Raw genomic sequence first — 18,941 nt, 5'->3', positions numbered from 1 at the left:
TGGTATCTCATTGTTTTAGATAATTTGTAATTCCTCATGACATACAGTATTGACCATTCTCCTATATGCTTACGTGCAAACCACATTTCTTCCTTGGTGAGGTATCTGTTCAGATCTGTTAGTCATTTCTATTAATAATTGGGTTGCTTTCTTATTGTTGAGTTTTAAGTATTCTTTGTATATTTTGGATATAAGTCCTTACTGGGTATAGTGTTTTACAAAGATTTTTTTCCCCAGTCTGTGGCTTCTCTTTTCATTCTCTTAACTGTCTTTTGCACATCAGAAGTTTTTAATTTGGAAGATGCTCAACCTGACAATTTTTTCTTTATGGATTGTACTTTTGGTGTTGTATATAAAAAGTCATCACCATTTTTTAAAAGCATAATCCTACAAGCTCAAGAAGGATAGGAGAGGAGCGACTCCAACAAAGACTATAACAAATTTTGGAAGCTGGCAAGCAGACAGAGGAATTAAATGACTTAGCAGATTTAAGGAAAGCTAAATCCCAGCCAACCCATGTTGCAGAATCCCTAAGAGCCTGGAGAAGTGGTGGCACCAGTTACCGCTGCAAGTGGGAGTAAAGCACGCAGCTGAAATAAAGGCTGGATGAGTCTGTTTCAGCATTCCCCCACACCCAGCGGCCAGTGACTGCCCCACCCTTGTCCTAGCAAAAGATTCACATCTACCCTCATCCCCGCAAATTGGGTGGGGGAGGCAATGATGTGTCCTCAGTTCAGACTGATCATTTTCTAGAGCGACTGTTTATTTCCACCTGGTTGCTTTGACACGGCAACCAGCATAACATCCTTTAAACACATGCTAAAAGTTCAGTCACAAAACCATGACGAGAAATTTCCTTCACTCCTCCTACTGACCTACTTACCACTGCAGACAGGAATCAATTCATCCTTTTTTTAGACACAAAACATTCACCTTCTAAAATCTTTTACACCTCATATGGTTCCTAGGACAATCTCTCAAACGTATCTCCTTTGACAGTCTAAATTCTGGAAACCCTGACGTTAGAGATCCTAGTTATTGATAACTGAAAGAATGGAAAATAAATGTTATGATAAAATAAAACTAAGCCTGATTAAACACAAGTAGGTGCCAGGACCACTGGCTGAAAAAAGATGAAAATAGACAGTAAGTTATTTCCCAGTGACGGATCACCAATTTTTTAAGAAAAATTTTGCCGTGTTTCTTAAAAAGGGATTGTGAAATAGAAAATTAAATTAGAAGAAACAGAAAAGAAACTCCAAAATAGGATCAATGAGTCAAGGATCCAGAACAGTCGGCCTTTGAAGCAGCAGCCCCTAAAGCTGATAAAGGGGACAAAGTAATTCCTAAAATCTGCTATTTTAAAAGAAAAATTCAAATGAAAACTCTGGGAATAAAAATATAGAGGCAGTCTGCCAGTAATTGGGCCTACAGGAGAGAGGAGACAGCTATAATGTGTAAAGTTTTGGCCTCTAGTCAAACCACTGAGGATTTCCTGAGAAATGCAATTAACACTTTGATCAGATGAATCAAATCAATGTTTAGGTACACAAAAGCCTACGTCTAGCCTACTTTATTTCTTCTGTTTAGTAAAGTCTTTGATATAATTTATGTGTGCAATTTAGTAATAATCATGTAACTTTATGCCATAAAGCCAAAATTTACCTTTTACATGGAAAATAGCCAATGTAAAGATGACCGAGACATTGTGAACCAAAGAACAGATTTATATTTCCAAAAAGCAGCATTTAAGAAGAACCTTGGGGCTGGGCGCGGTGGCTCACGCCTGTAACCCTAGCACTCTGGGAGGCCGAGGTGGGCGGATTGTTTGAGCTCAGGAGTTCGAGACCAGCCTGAGCAAGAGCGAGACCCCATCTCTACTAAAAAAAATAGAAAGAAATTATATGGACGGCTAAAAAAATATATATAGAAAAAATTAGCCGGGCATGGTGGTGCATGCCTGTAGTCCCAGTTACTCGGGAGGCTGAGACAGGAGGATCCCTTGAGCTCAGGAGTTTGAGGTTGCTGTGAGCTAGGCTAACGCCACGGCACTCACTCTAGCCTGGGCAACAGAGTGAGACTCTGTCTCAAAAAAAAAAAAAGAAAAGAAAAGAAGAACCTTGTTCTTGCTAAACTTCACACTGCCACAATACTGTTTGCTTAGGAAAGGGCTCATGTTCTCTCCCTGGACTTCATCATTATTTATTTAGCTTTCACTTTCCAGAATGAAACGCTTGTAATTATCAGATACACCTAGTGAGGTCTTGAAAACTCAAAGTAGGAGAATGGAGTAAACTTCCTCTTCCCCCTCACTCATCCTGGTAGCACTTTTTTTCAGTTCTAGATAGTGGAATCAAATCAAAGTAGTAAGCTGAAAAAAGGATGTTTCCTTCTAATATCAAATAAGTTTTTTGGTTTATATAGTGAAGCCTTTACATAAAAATGAAGGATGAACCACCAAGAGATTCCACACTTACTAGAAAGGTTAATATTAAAAAGACTGATAACCACCAATTCTGGTGAGGATGTGGAGCAATGGGAACTCTCATACATTTTTGGTGGAAATGTAAAATAGCACAACCACTTTGGAAGAAAGCCTGGCCAATTTCTTTTAAAACTAAAGATACGCCTACCCTTTGACCCAGCAATTCCACTCCTATGAATTTACCCAGGAGAAATGAAAATGTATGCTCACAAAAAGACTTATGCAAAAATATTCACAGCTTTATTAATACTAACTACAAACCGGAAATTGTTCAGGTGATCTGTAGGAAAATGGATAAACACATTGACATTTCCTTTGACAGAGCTCAGATAAATTTAAGGACAATAAACTCCAAGTGATTTTATAGATACTATTTATCCTTGAAGTACATCTAAAGTATATAGTTGAGGAGGAATTATTATGTCTATTTTACAGACAGAGAAAACAAGAAGACAGAGAGGTTAAGGAACATATCTTAAGGTCACAAGAACACTAACCTATAATAAAAACTTCAGAACTTACTACGCCAGTTTTACAATCATTTTCTCATTTAATCCGCCTACAATCTTCATTTAATAGAGGGGAAATATGAAGCTTATGAAAAAACAAATAGCTTGGCCAAAATTACAAAGCCCATCTTCCTAACTTCTATCTTCTCTCATAACTGAGGTCCAATTAGTCAATGGTTCTGTACATTTTTTCTGCCAAGACACATAGATGTTCACATTCCCATGGGTATAACCAAAGTTATGCACAATTTTTGCCAACTATTTATAATTCTACTGCTTTTCTTTTTCTTTAAAAAGCACACTGGAATGCAAGTAAAAGTGATATAATCACAGGAATAATCTTGATTCTCTTCCAATTTGTATTTTACAAAAAGCAAATCATTTGCAAACTTTGGTATTTCGGCTAAAATGACAATTTACTTCACAGTATTAAGACTGAGAATCTCAGCACTACCCTTGATCTTCTAAGACCTTTCCTTGTATAGCATGCCATGGTCAAGAAGGCCGATCATCTTACTTCAAAGGAAGGTGTAATACTACAACTCTTGCAGCCCCAAACTGCCCTCCGTGTGATTCTGAAGACCTATTTCAAATCTGACCATCATGAAATGTCTTTAAAATATAAACATGCCAAAGAGAATGAAACCTCCAAGTTTTAATGAAAACCAAGGGTCCTAGGCTCTTAGTGGATGATACAGTGGCACAACTTTTAGCAAGACAAGCCAAGTCATATCACTTCCTTCCTTCCTTCTTTCTCTACTTCCATCACTCCAGAGTTCTATAGACACTTTATAATGCTTTGCCTTTTCCCCAATACCTAGCTACATCAGCAGCACTACAGGAATCTATTCTCAGAAATGATTATAATGAAATCTACTTTCTACACTTTCCTTAGCCTGACAGCTAGTTGACTAATTTAGTTGCAATTTGTTCTTCTTTATCACATTGTTTTTCTATTCTATTTACGTCTCTATGGTTCATGTTTTTTTTTTTTTTGAGACAGAGTCTTACTCTGTTGCCTGGGCTAGAGTGCTGTGGCGGCAGGCTAGCTCACAGCAACCTCCAACTCCTGGGCTCAAATATTCCTTCTGCCTCAGCCTCCCGTGTAGCTGGGCTAATTTTTTCTATATATTTTTAGTTGTCCAGCTAATATCTTTCTATTTTTAGTAGAGATGGGGTCTCACTCTTGCTCGGGCTGATCTTGAACTCCTGACCTTGAGTGATCCTCCTGCCTCGGCCTCCCAGAGTGCTAGGATTATAGGCGTGAGCCACCACGCCCGGCCTATAGTTCCTATTTTTTAAGCCCATGATTAACAAACCAAAGGGTCTAACTCTCTATAAATGTATCCCATTTGAAGAAAAAAAATTAAATATGTATTCAAGAGGCAGAGGTGATTATTTGCCTTACAAATTAAATTCTTACTTTATCAAAAAATATATAAAATTTCTTTTAAATATCAAGCTGTGTTGCACTTAGATGATTCAACTTGCACACAACCTTTCAGGAATAAACCTATCTGTAACAAAGTAGTTTCTATAATGTCTTGAACTTTTATAAGAAAATCAACAAAAACAATACCAATATATCAGAATATAATTTTTAAAATGTGTACACATAGTAGTTAAGACTTTTCTAAGCTACTATTTCTTGAGAACCTACTATGTGTGCTTGGCTCTGTGCAAGGACCTTCATATGTATCACCTCCTTTAATTTGCAGTGTGAGCGGAGTACCGTTATCCTCTCCCCACCACCCGCCCCCCCCCTTTTTTTTTTTTTTTAAAAAGACAGGATCTTACTCTGTCATCCAGGCTGGAATACAGTTGGCATCATCATAGCTTACTGCAGCCTCAAACTCCTGGGCTCATGTGATCCTACCACCTCAGCCTCCCAAGTAGCTGGGACTACAGGCCTGCTCCACCACGATTGGCTAATTTCAAAATTTTTATAGAGACAGGGTCTCACTATGTTGCCCAGCCTAGTCTTGAACTCCTGCGCTCAAGTGGTCCTCCCTGGCTCAGTCTGTCAAAGTGCTGGGATTACACACATGAGCCACTGCACCTGGCCCTTATTACCCCTTTTTTATAGATTAGAATATGGCAGTTTATGGAGGTGAAGGGACTTGCTCAGAACCTTACTTTGAGGAGGTGACCTAGCTGGGATTCAAACCAATGTTTATCTGATCACAGAGCTCAGCTCTTTCCAGCACACCAGAAGCTTTAATGTCCCCATGGCCTTAAAAGCCCAAGAAGGTCATTCAGTTTCTTGCTGTCTTCTGTGTTCCACCGCATCCTGATTTGGCACTTGGCTGTTCATTCAGATCAGAGGAGACCGTAATAGTGAAAGCACATTATTAAAAGTCTGTCCTTAACTATGTCTCTGGACAAGTTTTTTCATCTTCCCCCTGTAATCTCTAACTTGACACTAGGTCTACCAACTGCCACTTCATGGAGTTAATGAAGACAAAGTCATAGAACACAAATGGCTACAGAACTAATAGGGACATTAGAAATTGTGTTTAACTTTCTGATTTTATAGAAAAGTAAACTGAGGTCAAGAGAGCTAACTTGCTAGAGTCACACTGCTAGTTGATGCAGCCAGATCTGTAGCTCTCTGATTCTTTATACTACCCATAGTATAAGAAATTTGCTTCTAAGGACACACTTTAAAAAATTTTGTTAAGATTTTTTTTCAATTATAAAGTAACACATATTCATAGTCAGAAAAGTAATAATAGCACTACAGAAAGATATAAAAGGAAGAGTAGAAGTCCCCTCTTTCCTTCTACCTTCTAACCCTATTTCACTCCCTAGGGATAATTCCAAGAACAGTTTCTTGTGTGTCTGTCCAAAATTTTTCCATACACGTACATGTTCATATATGTAAAATAATTTAAGGCTGGACACGGTGGTTCACACCTGTAACCCCAGCACTTTGGGAGGCCGAGGCAGAAGGACTGCTTGAGCTCAGGAGTTGGAGACCAGCCTGAGCAACACAGCAAGACCCTATCATTAAAAAATATAAAAATTAGCAGGGCATGGTGGCACACGCCTGTAGTCCCAGCTACTTGGGAGGCTAAGGCTTGATTGCTTGAGTCCAGGACTCTGAGGTTGAAGTAAGCTATGATGACGTCACTGCACTCTAGCGTGGGCAACAGACAGAGACCCTAAGTAATTAACTAACTAACTAAATAAATAATATGTGGAACTCCAAAAATGAATTTCCTATCTCAGATTAATACTTAATATTTTCCTCTGTATAATTTAGTCAACAGAGCCACATAATACTGCAACATGTCCTTAAGTTTGTAAAGCTGTAGGTATGATGCTCTTGCTAGGTACAGCTCACCTGTTTTCCAGATCCGGCATGCTTAGGTTTCTAGCAGCAAAGCACATTTTGAGAGGGATGACCTTCCTGTCCTTGGTGCTGTTCTGGTGTTTTGGAGAACCAGAGTCCTCACTCCCACTAAAGCTTGGTGACTGGGGAGCTGCACCTTCCCATGGCAGATCTGATACTAATGATGGCTTCTTGATATATGGTGTTACTTCTCGGATGAACTTGACTATGAACAAAAATCAAAGAAGAGGAGGTTAGTATTTTTGCTTCCCATGGATGAATGACAACAAATATTCCCATACATGACTTTATTTTTCCTTCCCTAAGTTAGAGCATTAGAGAAGAGTTAAAATTTATCAGAATTAAAGTTATTTTCGTCTACGGCCATACCTCCCTGAAGGCACCCAATCTTGTCTGATCTCGGAAGCTAAGCAGGATCAGGCCTGGTTAGTACTTGGATGGGAGTAAAGTTATTTTCTCATAAGTTATTGAACAAGATCTGCTGAAATTAAGCATAATACTAGAAAATATAATTCCAATGCCAGCATTTAGATATAGTTTATGTATGTTTGCATATACATGTATGTGTTTTCTATGCATAGATATAATTTGTGTATTTCTGGGTGGGGAGGATAAAAGCTAGCTGCCTCAGGTCACCAAGGAGGTTTTTCACCCTAGAAAAATCAGCAGGGGTGCATCCAGTATATCTCTTGAATAGCTGACTCAGGTATTTTAATACATACTTCAGCTTTGTGCTTTCAAGAGAAGATTAGATCACAAGAACTTTGGCAGAAATTCCTAAGGTTTCCAGTCACTGCCAATGGCAGAGGCATGCTTTTTGGACATTTAAGGCAGTGCACCAACTATTGGGCTACCAACAGGGGGAAATTAAAGACATTCTAAATGACTACTCTCGGATATTACAGTAGTTAGAAAAGAACCTCTAATTATCTACTCAGAAGCTCATTCAATCACACAGTAGCATCACTGAGCTGATTACTATACACATCCCAAAACAAAGACAGACACACACGTACAATTTATGGATTGCCTTATTAAAAGAGCAGTGAGTTTCGTGTGAGTTGACAGCAATGCAGCCCATACTCCCATCTAATTAGCCATCCCTAATGGCTGAAGAACTATGAATAGACATCTGTTTCTGATCTACCTGAGATTTGAGAAGGGTGGAAAGTTAACAGTCTTCTGTTTAGTTCTATATTAAGACCTCCCAGTTGTCATAGGGCCTTAACCTGGACACCTGGATGGATAAGCAGAGCCTTTACAAGCCCACATGGCTTTTAGTTCAACTCAGAACCCATGAGGTATTTCAGAATTATTTCATTTTTCTTGACAGGGGAAGATAATCCTCAAAATATTTAATTAAATACTGATGTTTGTAAACTGTTTTGGGTGTTTAGATGCTAAAGATAATTTTCTATCTTCTATTTACTTATCACTCTTACTGAAGAGTGATACTTCAAAGTACCACACTTTGTCCTTTTTAGAGTGACAGAAACATATATATGTACCACACACACACACACCCCTGTAAAGATGTCTGGAAGGAGCTTCATCACAATATCAGTAGTACTTATATATAGGTGTAGGGTTGCATTTGATTTTTTCTTTATGTAGTTCTGTATGATTTGAAAATTTTATAAGTCCATAGCATTTATTAAAGAAACTTATTTAAGAAAACTTATAAAGCTTGTCAGACTTTAAATATGGAGCCAATGTAAACTGAAATCTTGTTGAGCCTTCAAAAACTATCATGCACTGGATGGGATCCAAGATCCAACTGATTCTTCCTTGAATTCCAAGCTCTAATAAATAAGGTTACTAGGAGATCCATGTTTAGGGCATTAGATGGCATCTGATTTGAAACTGAATGCTACTTATGTGGCTTTTAAAAGCTTATCTCAAAGCTACTTCATAGTGCAGACATAGCATATGGCTGTAAACACACATTATTTGGATAAACTGATCACCTTCCCTTATATCAACCTGTCATATAATCATTATTTTCCGTTTTATCTCTTTTATCTTTTTCTTACCCCAGCTGGTGATCTTTACAAAACTGTGAGTTTAAGTGAAACTAAGTTGGTCACACAACATGAGGAAAATGGTGCCATTATTTCCTCTGCTTTTGCAAGCAAGTTTGTTTCTGGGTTATCCTCAGGGTGGAAGATCTGGCTTTGCGTTTTGCACAGTGATGAGTTATGTTGACATCACTGTTAAAGTATTCTCTCAAGAGGTTTCTCCTTAACGTCTTCCCAAGTCCCTCCCCCAAATTAGGAACCTGAAAGATGGCCACCAAAAACACTGGGGAGGAATTGCTTTCCTTTCAGTAAAAAGCCTTTTATATTCTTAACTGTGCAGGTGTCCTGGCCATTTGGGGTTTGAGTAGACTGCAGTCTAGGGTTTGACGATGTGAACCTTGATTGTGTTCAGAGTGACTGATTTCACTTTCTCTTTTTAGTGTAAAGTAACATTGTACATTAACTAATTTATTGAGCTCCTACTATATGCTGGGAACTGTTTTAGGCACTTAGAATAACATACCAGTAAACAAAATGTGCAAAAACAATAATGTAATTAAAAAACAATAATGTAATTAATGTTAATGATATTCTAGAGAAGTAAAAACTTATATTCACATAAAAGCCTATACAGGAATGTTTTTTAGCAGCTCTATTCATAAGTGCCAAAACTGGAAACAACCAAAATCTCCCTCAATGGTGAATGGACTTACTGTAGTACAGCTATAGAATAGAATACTACTCAGCAATACAAAGGAATGAACTATTGATACACTCAGCAACTTGGATGAATCTCACAGGCGTTATGCTGAGTGAGAGAAGCCAGTCTCAAAAAGTTACACACTATATGACCCCATTATTGAAAAAATAAAACTATATGATATAGAACAAATCTGGTTTCCGGGGGTTAGGGGTGAGAAGAATGTGATCATAAAGGGATAGAATGACAAGAGTTTTTTGAAGCTGTCCTATATCCTGATTGTGGTGATAGTTTTAAGAATTTATACATGTGTTAAAAATCACAAAATTGTATATCTTGAGAAAAACGTCAATTTTACTGTATGATAATTGCAAAGTTTAAAAAAATAAGTAAATTATATAGTATGTACAAAAATGTTAAGTGTCATGGAAAAAGGAAACACAGTAAGGAAAATAAGATCAGAACTGCTGTGAGGGCCAGGTGGGTGGCTCACGCCTGTAATCCTAGCACTCTGGGAGGCCGAAGTGGGAGGATCCTTTGAGCTCAGGAGTTTGAGACCAGCCTGAGCAAGAGCAAGACCCTGTCTCTACTAAAAATAGAAAAGATTAGCGGGGTGTGGTGGCACATGCCTGTAGTTCCAGCTACTCGGGAGGCTGAGGTAGGAGGATTGCTTGAGCCCAGGAGTTTGAGGTTGCTGTGAGCTAGGCTGGCACCACGGCACTCCACCTGGGCAAGAGAGCAAGACTATCTAAAAAAAAAAAAAAACGAAAAAAAAAACAAACCTGCTGTGAGGGGAGGTCAGTTTGCAATTTTAAATATGGTGGTTATGATAAGCCTAAACAAGAAGATGTTTGAACAAAGATTTTAGGAGATGGGGGAGTTAGTCATACAAATATCTGGAAGAAGCGTTCCAGCCAGACAGAGACTGTGTCATAGTAGTAAGGAAAGCCAGAGTAACTGGAGCAGGGCAAGTGAGGGGGACAGAGACAAAATGGGATCACAGAGGTAATGGGGGTGGGAGGCAGACCAGGTAGGGCCTTTTAGGTCATCAAAAAACTTAGGCTTTTATTTTGAAACAGGAAGCCACTGGGAGGTTTTGAGCAGCAGAGTGACTATGTTGAAAACACAGAGAAAGAGGGCCCGGGCAGAAGCAGGAAGACCAGTTGGCAGGTTATCAGGTGAGAGATATGGGAGTTGGACCAGGTGTTAAAAGTGGAGGTGGTGAGAAGTGGTCATACTCCATGTCTCTATTGACCATAGATCTACAGATTTGGTAAGGAGGGGAGGGTAAAAAAAAGAGAAGAGTCAAGGATGATTTCAACATTTTGCCCTGAACAACTGGAAAGATACTGACAGGTTTAGGAGAAAAGATCAGGAACTTGAGACATACATTAGATAATCAAGTCTAGCAGGCAGCTAGATACATGAGGCTACATGCGGTTCAGGAAATGGGTCTGGGCTAGAAACATACATTTGAGAACTTATAGCATATGGTTGGTATCTAAAATCATGAAATTGGATAAGTCAGGGTCCCAGCATGAAATAATGGCAGGCATTTAACAAAGGGACAATTTATGAAGGAATGGGAAGAGTGCAGGGAAACCACATGGGAAAATAGAGTGTCCTAGGACTATTAACTAAGTGGCTGTTTCCATACCTGGGCCTAAGGGACTAGGAGAGAGAGTGGTTACCAGACCCAGAAGAAGAGCGTCCTGCAGAGACTGACTTGAGAGTCAAATCAAGCAGACTGAGGTGAACATGCAGATTGGGAGCCAAGGGATAAATACTCCAACCTCACTGCTCTTATCCCTCCAATGTCCTGCTGGAGCGCCACACTGGCCAAACCCAACAAAAACCCAAGGCCAAGGAAGCTTGTTGATGTAGTCCATGCAGGTCACCTCCTGGGACATAGAGCAGGTAGAGAAGTGGATCTAGAAGGCCAAATGGAAGACTTCTAGCACAATCAAGGAAGTGAGTGAAGATGAAGAAGAGGACATTCCACTATTAAAGGGCTGGGGAGGAGAGAAGGTAGGTAGCAGGAGAGCCACGAGATGGAAGTACTCCATAGAAATACTGGCCTAAAATAGTACCAAGTTTACCCAAACCAAAAAAGCCCTGCCTTGACCTGACAAATCCTGACTTGGCTCCTCCCTCGCTTTGCCATTCCTTGAAGAAAAGAAAAAAGGATTTATGCTTGCTATTTCTATTTTCTCCTTTCGCTCCTTAATCTCTTCTGAATAAAACTGCATTCTAAAGAGTCATCAGTATTTTCTTACCCAATCCAAAGGCCCTTTCTCAATTCTTATTCTTGACCATTCCAATATCTATGACAATGCACTTTATCAACTGTTTTTTATTCCTCCTTTCCGGCCATTTATATTTTAGTGCCTTTTTTCTCCTCCTATACCTATAATGTAGGTGTGTTCCCCAGGGCTCTGATTTGAGCACTTCTCACTTTATCTGCACGTCTTTGACAACTTTTAATGCCAGATCTCTAGATCTAACACAGATCTCTAGAACAAATATCTGTTGTTGGCCCCAATTCCTTCCACCTAGGTGCTATCCTATCCTTCAAATTTAACATATCCAAAAATGAACTAATCTTCATTATCCTTAATCCCCTTCTCTTATACTCACTGTTTGAGTTATATGGATTAGCATCAGCATCTTTCTAGCCACCCAGTATCTAAACCAGTGTTAAAGGTTGCCTGAGTATTTATTCTCATGCTCCATCAAGGTTTGGGAACCACGTCTCTAAATCTTTGCAGACTACTAACTGTCCCTAGCCCCCACATCCAATCAGGTGCCAAACCATTGCATCCCACCTCTGAAACTGTTCTCTAATCTACCCACTCCCCTCATCTCCCACTGTCAGCATGCCTCTGGCCAACCAGATCATTGTAATGGCCTTTTTTTTTTTTTCTTTTTGTAATTGTGGTAAAATATACACAATATAAAGCTTACCATTTTAATCATTTTTCACATGGACAGTTCAGTGGCATTAAGTACATTCACACTGTTGTGCAAGCATCACCACCAACCAACTCCAGAACTTTTTCATTTCCCAAACTTAAATAATTACTACCCATTCCCTTCCCCACTGAGCCCCTGGCAACCACCACTGTGCTTCCTATCTCTATGCTGGACTATTCTAGGTACCTCACATAGGTGGAATCATACAGTATTTGTCCCTTTTTATCTGTCCTGGACTCTTAACTGATCCCCTTGCCCAGACTCTCCCCTTCTGTCAATCCTTTACACAAGGGTGCCAGATTGACTGTCTTAGACCCCAACTCAGAGCAGGACATCCTTATTTCAAAGAGCCTCAGTGGTTTCCTACTGCCTAAGTCTTCTGTATAAATTCATCTTTCCAACCAATTCCTCTGTTTTGTGCCCCCATATATCTTCCTTACTACTTAAATTGCTTGCACAGGGAAACCCCCAGAAGATTTCAAGCATAAGCACAGGCCACCATAACCCAGTGAACTGCTTGCAGAAAGGTATATTCTGACCTTTCCTAGCTGTGCCTTTACTTAAATTCATTCCCTCATTTCTTCATTTCCATGTGTCCAAATCTTACCCACTGTCCAAAACACATCTCAAATTTCACTTCTATTAATCCCTATACAGAAGTAATAGGAATTTATGAAGATCTACTACAAGTAAACCAATAATTCTATTAAATATATAGCCAACGGGACCACATCCACACAACTCCACAACAGCTGTAGAAGTGGTAGCTAGTGGGTTCAAACTCACCACAATTCCAGGATATTTGAAGAAACTTAGTACAGCAGCTGATGTGCCCCCTGATATTGGTCAGAGAAATTTCCTCATTATAGGCCTGAAAGCAAAGAAGAAAATTCCTGGTACTATTTAGTATGTTGTTAGCCCTGGGGAAACAGCAGTTTTAAGCTGTCAAATTGGTGCCAGGGTTTTTTGTTTTGTTTCCTTTCTTTCTCCCCACTCTTCTCTTCTTTTTCCTTCTTTCCCCCTTTCCTCTTAGTTTTTTCCTTGGTCCCACTTCTAGGACTTTCACAGGTTATCCTGAAGGGCATTCATACTGATTAAAATCTCTAAGAAACTCTACTTTTCTCTGTGTAGATAGAGGCTACAGAGAAAAACCCAGTGATGTGAAAGACAGTCATCCAGTGACCTGAAAGATAGTCACATAGGCTAATTCTTAGCAAAGAATGCTGTTTCGATGATATAGGTAGGTATATACTACACGGGTGTTGAGATAACACTTAAGATTTATTGCTTAGAATAGTTCTAGACCCAGGAAGTGAAAAAGAAGGGAAAACACCCGTTCTGCTTTGTAGAGTTGAAACTGGCTAAGACATTCCAAACCACTCATCAGAACTAAGTTGTATAACACACAATATCCTCTGCATCTCAATACTCTGGTCTTGTTCCTTTCCTTATCAGCTGTTTGAGAACAGCCTTTAAAGCTAATATTTATCAGTTGGCCTCGTCCTTTCCTCTCAGGTAATCACACTGGAAATAGTGAAAAGAAAATGAAGATAAATACAAAAATTCCTAATTCTGCCATATTTCCTTCCAGACTTTTTAGTCCTGTACTTAACACAAGAGCAAACTCTTCTCCATGACTCTTTACAAGCATCACTTAAAAATAATTATACAGCATCCCATTGTGTGTTTACCATAATTTATTTATTTAGTCATTCCCTAATTATTGGGCACTTAGTTTAAACAATGCTATAATAGACATCTTTTTCAGAGAAATTACTGGGTCAAAGTAATATTTAAGGCTCCTGATAAATATTGCCAAAGTGCTTCTCCCCCCAAATTCTACCATTTCATACTCCCACGAGCAGTGTATGAGCATGTCCAGGTCAGTACACTTGCCAACATGAAGAAACCTCATTTAAAACAGTCTTTGCTATTTTAATAGGTGAAAAACGGTTATATGCCCACCCAATCTCCTGTCTCAACAAATGCAGGATGTTATTATTTTCTTCTCTTTAAAAGCAGGAAATCCATGTCTCTTTATGCTTTTTTTGTCTGAAGAACTGGGAGGAGTGATTTGTAACATCTTAACAGTAAGGAGTCACAGGACAGTTACCAGAACCTCTTATCTAACACAAATGTGAATTATAGTTCTTAATGTACCACATTTCCAATCATACCTAATTTCCCATTATTGCCTTATCAGTTAACTCTGTGCAGTTAGCTCCTTTCTTCTTGCTAGGCTTGGGGGTGGGGGCGGGGGCAGGGCAAGTCTTCAACCAGGAAACCAAACCTGTCCTCAGAAGCAGCATGTGGGCTTATAAGATGTGATTTCAACATTTTCTGGTTTAAAAAGTAACTATGGCCGGGCGCGGTGGCTCACGCCTGTAATCCTAGCACTCTGGGAGGCCGAGGCGGGTGGATTGCTCAAGGTCAGGAGTTCGAGACCAGCCTGAGCGAGACCCCGTCTCTACTAAAAATAGAAAGACATTATATGGACACCTAAAAATCTATATAGAAAAAATTAGCCGGGCATGGTGGCGCATGCCTGTAGTCCCAGCTACTCGGGAGGCTGAGGCAGTAGGATCGCTTAAGCCCAGGAGTTTGAGGTTGCTGTGAGCTAAGCTGACGCCACGGCACTCACTCTAGCCTGGGCAACAAAGTGAGACTCTGTCTCAACAAAAAAAAAAAAAAAAAAAAAAAAAAAGTAACTATGGTTTATGGTGGTCTTGAGATTTCCAGTTCAGTTCATTACCCATCTTTCCTGTTCCACTTCAATCCAAGCCCTGTCCCAGTCCGTAAAAGTAGGAGAAATATCCTTTTGAAGATCTCAAATTACTATTGGGAGGACAAGGAGAACTTAAGTATTCTGTTAAACTTCTTAGTTATAGTGAAATAAGTCCAAATAAACCAGAAATAAGGTAGCTCTGAAATTTGTTTCTAGCAATTAAAATTTCATGATTTTTAAATTATGGCCTTTTATAATGAATGTAGGCAAACTGGCCAAAAAAAAAAATATTTTCTTAGGCCTCAAATTCTAACATGGATATCTATTACTTTTATACAAAAGTATCAGCTTTCTTGGTTTTATATAAACTAACACAGAACAAGCTAGATTGAAATAATTTGGGGTTTTGGACTGTTCACTGTATAATTTCCCCTGGCAGACTTCTTTAACTACTAATCATATGGTAAACTAGTTGTGGGTCATTTATAAAGTAAGTATTTCTTAAATGAAGTTAAAAAGTGTTTTTATTTGGAATGTTTCCTCAAACTGCAACAGAATATGTGAACTTTTCAACTTTTTATGAAAAACATTTTAAACATCTTAGGTTTGCATTTTTAAATGTTTTTGTTAAGGAAGACAGTTACCAGCAAACTTCCTGGTAGAAACTGCCATATAGTAGGTATGTTTGTTTAAAATCCTTTATATAATTAATTCAAAATATGGGAGACATTGCATCTAAACAATCACTTCAAATTACATATTTTTCTTTTGTTTTTGGTATTGAGGTTTATATTTATTTTCTATGCCACAACTGCTTTAAAAGTCAGTTTTATTTTTGTACTTCTCTCTCCCCTAAAAAGTATTGCTTTATGTAACACAATATTCCAATGTGTTTCATGTCCTTCTGCTTATTTCAAAACACACAAATCCGATGAGGAGACTGTGGACAACAGTAAAAAAGTTTTGATCTTGTATAGGATTAGAAAAAATAGACTTTATTTAATTTCATTTTCACTAAAGCAGAGGCAATTGAAAAGGCATAAGAAACAGGTTGGTTAGGAATAATTTATAATGCTTCTTAGACTCCTACTGAAATATTAAAATAGAGGCTAGTTTTTTAGGGGAAAAAAAAAGAAGAATCCTACTAGATTTCTAAAAACATCATAAAATGACTCATATACTATAAAACTAAGGCTGTCAGTGTTATTGCTAAGTGATAAAAGTATTTTATGTATAAAAAAATTATATATAGATCAGAATGTTCATAAAGTGCTCAAGAAAATATGCGAATTTGCCAATAGTGGTTATCTTTGTGAGTGCAATTACAGGGACTTCTAACATTTCTATAATTTTTGGCTTCTCTATCATAAACGTGTGCTCTATAATAAATTATAATGAAGCTGACTTTTAAATTCATGCCATCAAATTATAAAAAAATAGATTAGAAAAGTAATTTCAGAAATAGATTCAACAGCAAAAACAATACACCAATGTTGGGGGAGTCATTCAATAAATATTGAAGCAATAACGGGGTATCAGTATGAAACTGCCTGTATCTTACACCCCACAATGAATCTGTGTTAACCTACAGTTGAAGCTCTCTGGACACTTTTTGTGAAATCATTAAAGTATAAATGCCTAGCAACAAACTCTAGTCAAATGAACCTCAGTTCAAGTCTTGATATTACCATTTACCTTTTGGTACGTTGGAAGGTTACCTCTGAGCCTCAGTCTCCTAATTGTAAAATGTAACATACCACCTTCAAAGGGCTGATGTGGTGATTAAACGAGATGATGTGTGAAAGGTACACAGGCCTGTGCCCGAGTGTTGTAGGCACTGAACATTAGTGTGTTATGTGCGCAATATAACATACTTTGGAAGGAATATAGTGGCCAGAATCTAACATTTGAAATTAAACAGATCCAAATTTGAATTCCAGTTCTGCCAATTATAGACTTTGTGATTTTCGACAAATTCACTTTTGAATCCCAATTTACAAAATACTTTTTTCTGCTGCTTCAGAGACAGGATCTTGCTCTGTCACCCAGGCTGGAGTGCAGTGGCCCTGATTATACCTCACTGTAACCTCAACTTTCTGGGCTCAAACAATCCTCCCACCTCAGCCATCCAAGTAGCTGGGATTACAGGCACAGAACACCATGCCCAGCTAATTTTTTTAATTTTTCATAGAGAGAGCAGTCTTGCTATGTTGTCCAGGCTGGTCTCAAACTCCTGGTCTCAAGTAATTCTCCTGTCACGGCCTCCCAAAGTCCTAGGATTATAGGCTTGAACCACCATGCCTAGCCTAAAATTCTAATACTAACCCTAATTCCAATTTTACTGAGTAAACTGAGGGGATTAAAGAAACTTAACTAATAAAATAACAGTAAACTGTTTAACAGTGCCTGGAAGATAACAGGCATTGAACATAAATGATCTACAGAGTGGTATTATGTACCACTGAAGAGTATCTGGAGATAGTAACTAAGATATCTCTCTAATGACAACAAAGTAATTGTTGTCTTTACTTTCACAAAAAGACCAATTTTGACAGCTCTCAGTCTCCCTCATTTATGTTTCTCTGACACTCTACAGGGCACTATCATGGCTCTTGTCATATGTCACAGTCTCTGGTTTGCCCATCTTTTCCACTTTACCAATGGTATATATTTTTGATACAGAGTCTTGCTCTGTTGCCCAGGCTAGAGTGCCGTGGTGTCAGCCTAGCTCACAGCAACCTCAAACTCCTGGGTTCAAGGGATCCTTCTGCCTCAGCCTCCCCAGTAGGTGGGACTACAGGCATGCGCCACCATGCCCGGCTAATTTTTTCTATATATTTTTAGTTGTGCGGTTAATTTCTTTCTATTCTTTTAGTAGAGATGGGGTCTCGCTCTTGCTCAGGCTGGTCTTGAACTTCTGACCTCAAGCGATACTCCCGCCTCGGCCTCCCAGAGTGCTAGGATTACAGGCATGAGCCACCGCGCCCCGCCTACTAATGTCAAGACACTATAAGAAGTCAACAATAATTACAACACATCACTTCCACAGTGCTTATGTTCATGGTTCTTTCACTTTTTTCTTAGTTACCCTTCAGAAGAACTGTGTAGCAGTTTACACAGGGCTATTTTAAGGCCCTAAATACGTTCTTTTGCACATTTATGAGACAAAATCCATGTCTTTTTCTAGTCCACACATAATCTATGACTCTGGCTTGACATTATGCTTGCTTCTAACCTCTTAGAGCAAGGTGTAGCCCACTCCACATGACATCTGTAACAACAGGCATACTTAGTTGTAGCACAAATAAATTTTATACATTGGTCAAAATTTGGCAGTGTATTGATAAAGCGTTCATAGCAAGGATCACTAGCACATAGAAGATGCATAGTAATATAGATTAGATCAATTATGAAAGATTCTGTTACAAATACAGATACATTTTCGCAGTCTTAATTTCCCTGCTCTCGATTAAGGATTTTTGCAAATGTTGGTTAAAGGGCCCTTGCTCAGTAGTACCATTATGTGCTTATCAATATGTGGGACATGCTCACTCTCTCTGAATACTGAAGGTTGTTACAAAAACTCTGCATGTGTGATCTTCTTTGTTGAGGTTAAGTAAGTTTGCTATTAAAACAAATCTGCCATTACAGCAAAATTCTCCTTAATAAACTATTATCAGCTTAAACACCTGGCTTATGAATGAGCAGTTTGTTCCTGCAGTGACATAAAAATATAATCTTATTATAAGGAGTCAATAATGGATTAAAACATTCTGCTATCAGTAAAGAAAGTCCTGGCCTCACAAAACCAATGTGTAGGCTTTTATCAATTCCAGAATAAATGAGAGGAAACAAAGTTCCCTCTTAAAAATCATAACATTCCCCCTTTTTAACAACTCTCTTTTTGTACAAAGTATGCAGGGTGTTTAAAATGTCTGATATACGGATTTTGTCCTCAAGTTTTTTAGTTGAGAAGGAAAAGGAAGACACCCCCCCTGCAACTTGCCAACTAATAAAGGAGAAATTATAGTAAGACAAAACATGACAAATAGTATGGAGGTATAAATAAAATGTTACACATAATTAATGTAACAACAGCAAATAAAATAAAATAACTGGGAAATACTTATAAAACCCTTTCTAATAATGTTTTCCCACTAGAAAACAAAAAAAATT

The 18,941-nt window shown here is 38.5% G+C and overlaps 1 protein-coding gene across 1 annotated transcript in view; it reads right to left on the bottom strand.

The window, feature by feature from the left end:
• Positions 1-18,941, bottom strand: part of SNTB2 (syntrophin beta 2) — an 87,066-nt gene that overhangs the window by 33,529 nt on the left and 34,596 nt on the right. The window contains exon 2 of the mRNA XM_069456546.1: positions 6,341-6,554. Within this exon, the coding sequence (XP_069312647.1) occupies positions 6,341-6,554 (214 nt within the window). The remainder of the gene's footprint in view (positions 1-6,340; positions 6,555-18,941) is intronic.

The sequence above is a fragment of the Eulemur rufifrons genome, chromosome 23, assembly GCF_041146395.1.
Source record: "Eulemur rufifrons isolate Redbay chromosome 23, OSU_ERuf_1, whole genome shotgun sequence".
NCBI lineage: Eukaryota > Metazoa > Chordata > Mammalia > Primates > Lemuridae > Eulemur > Eulemur rufifrons.
Note: the sequence above shows the minus strand (reverse complement) of the source record. Positions and strands in the feature narration are given on the sequence as shown.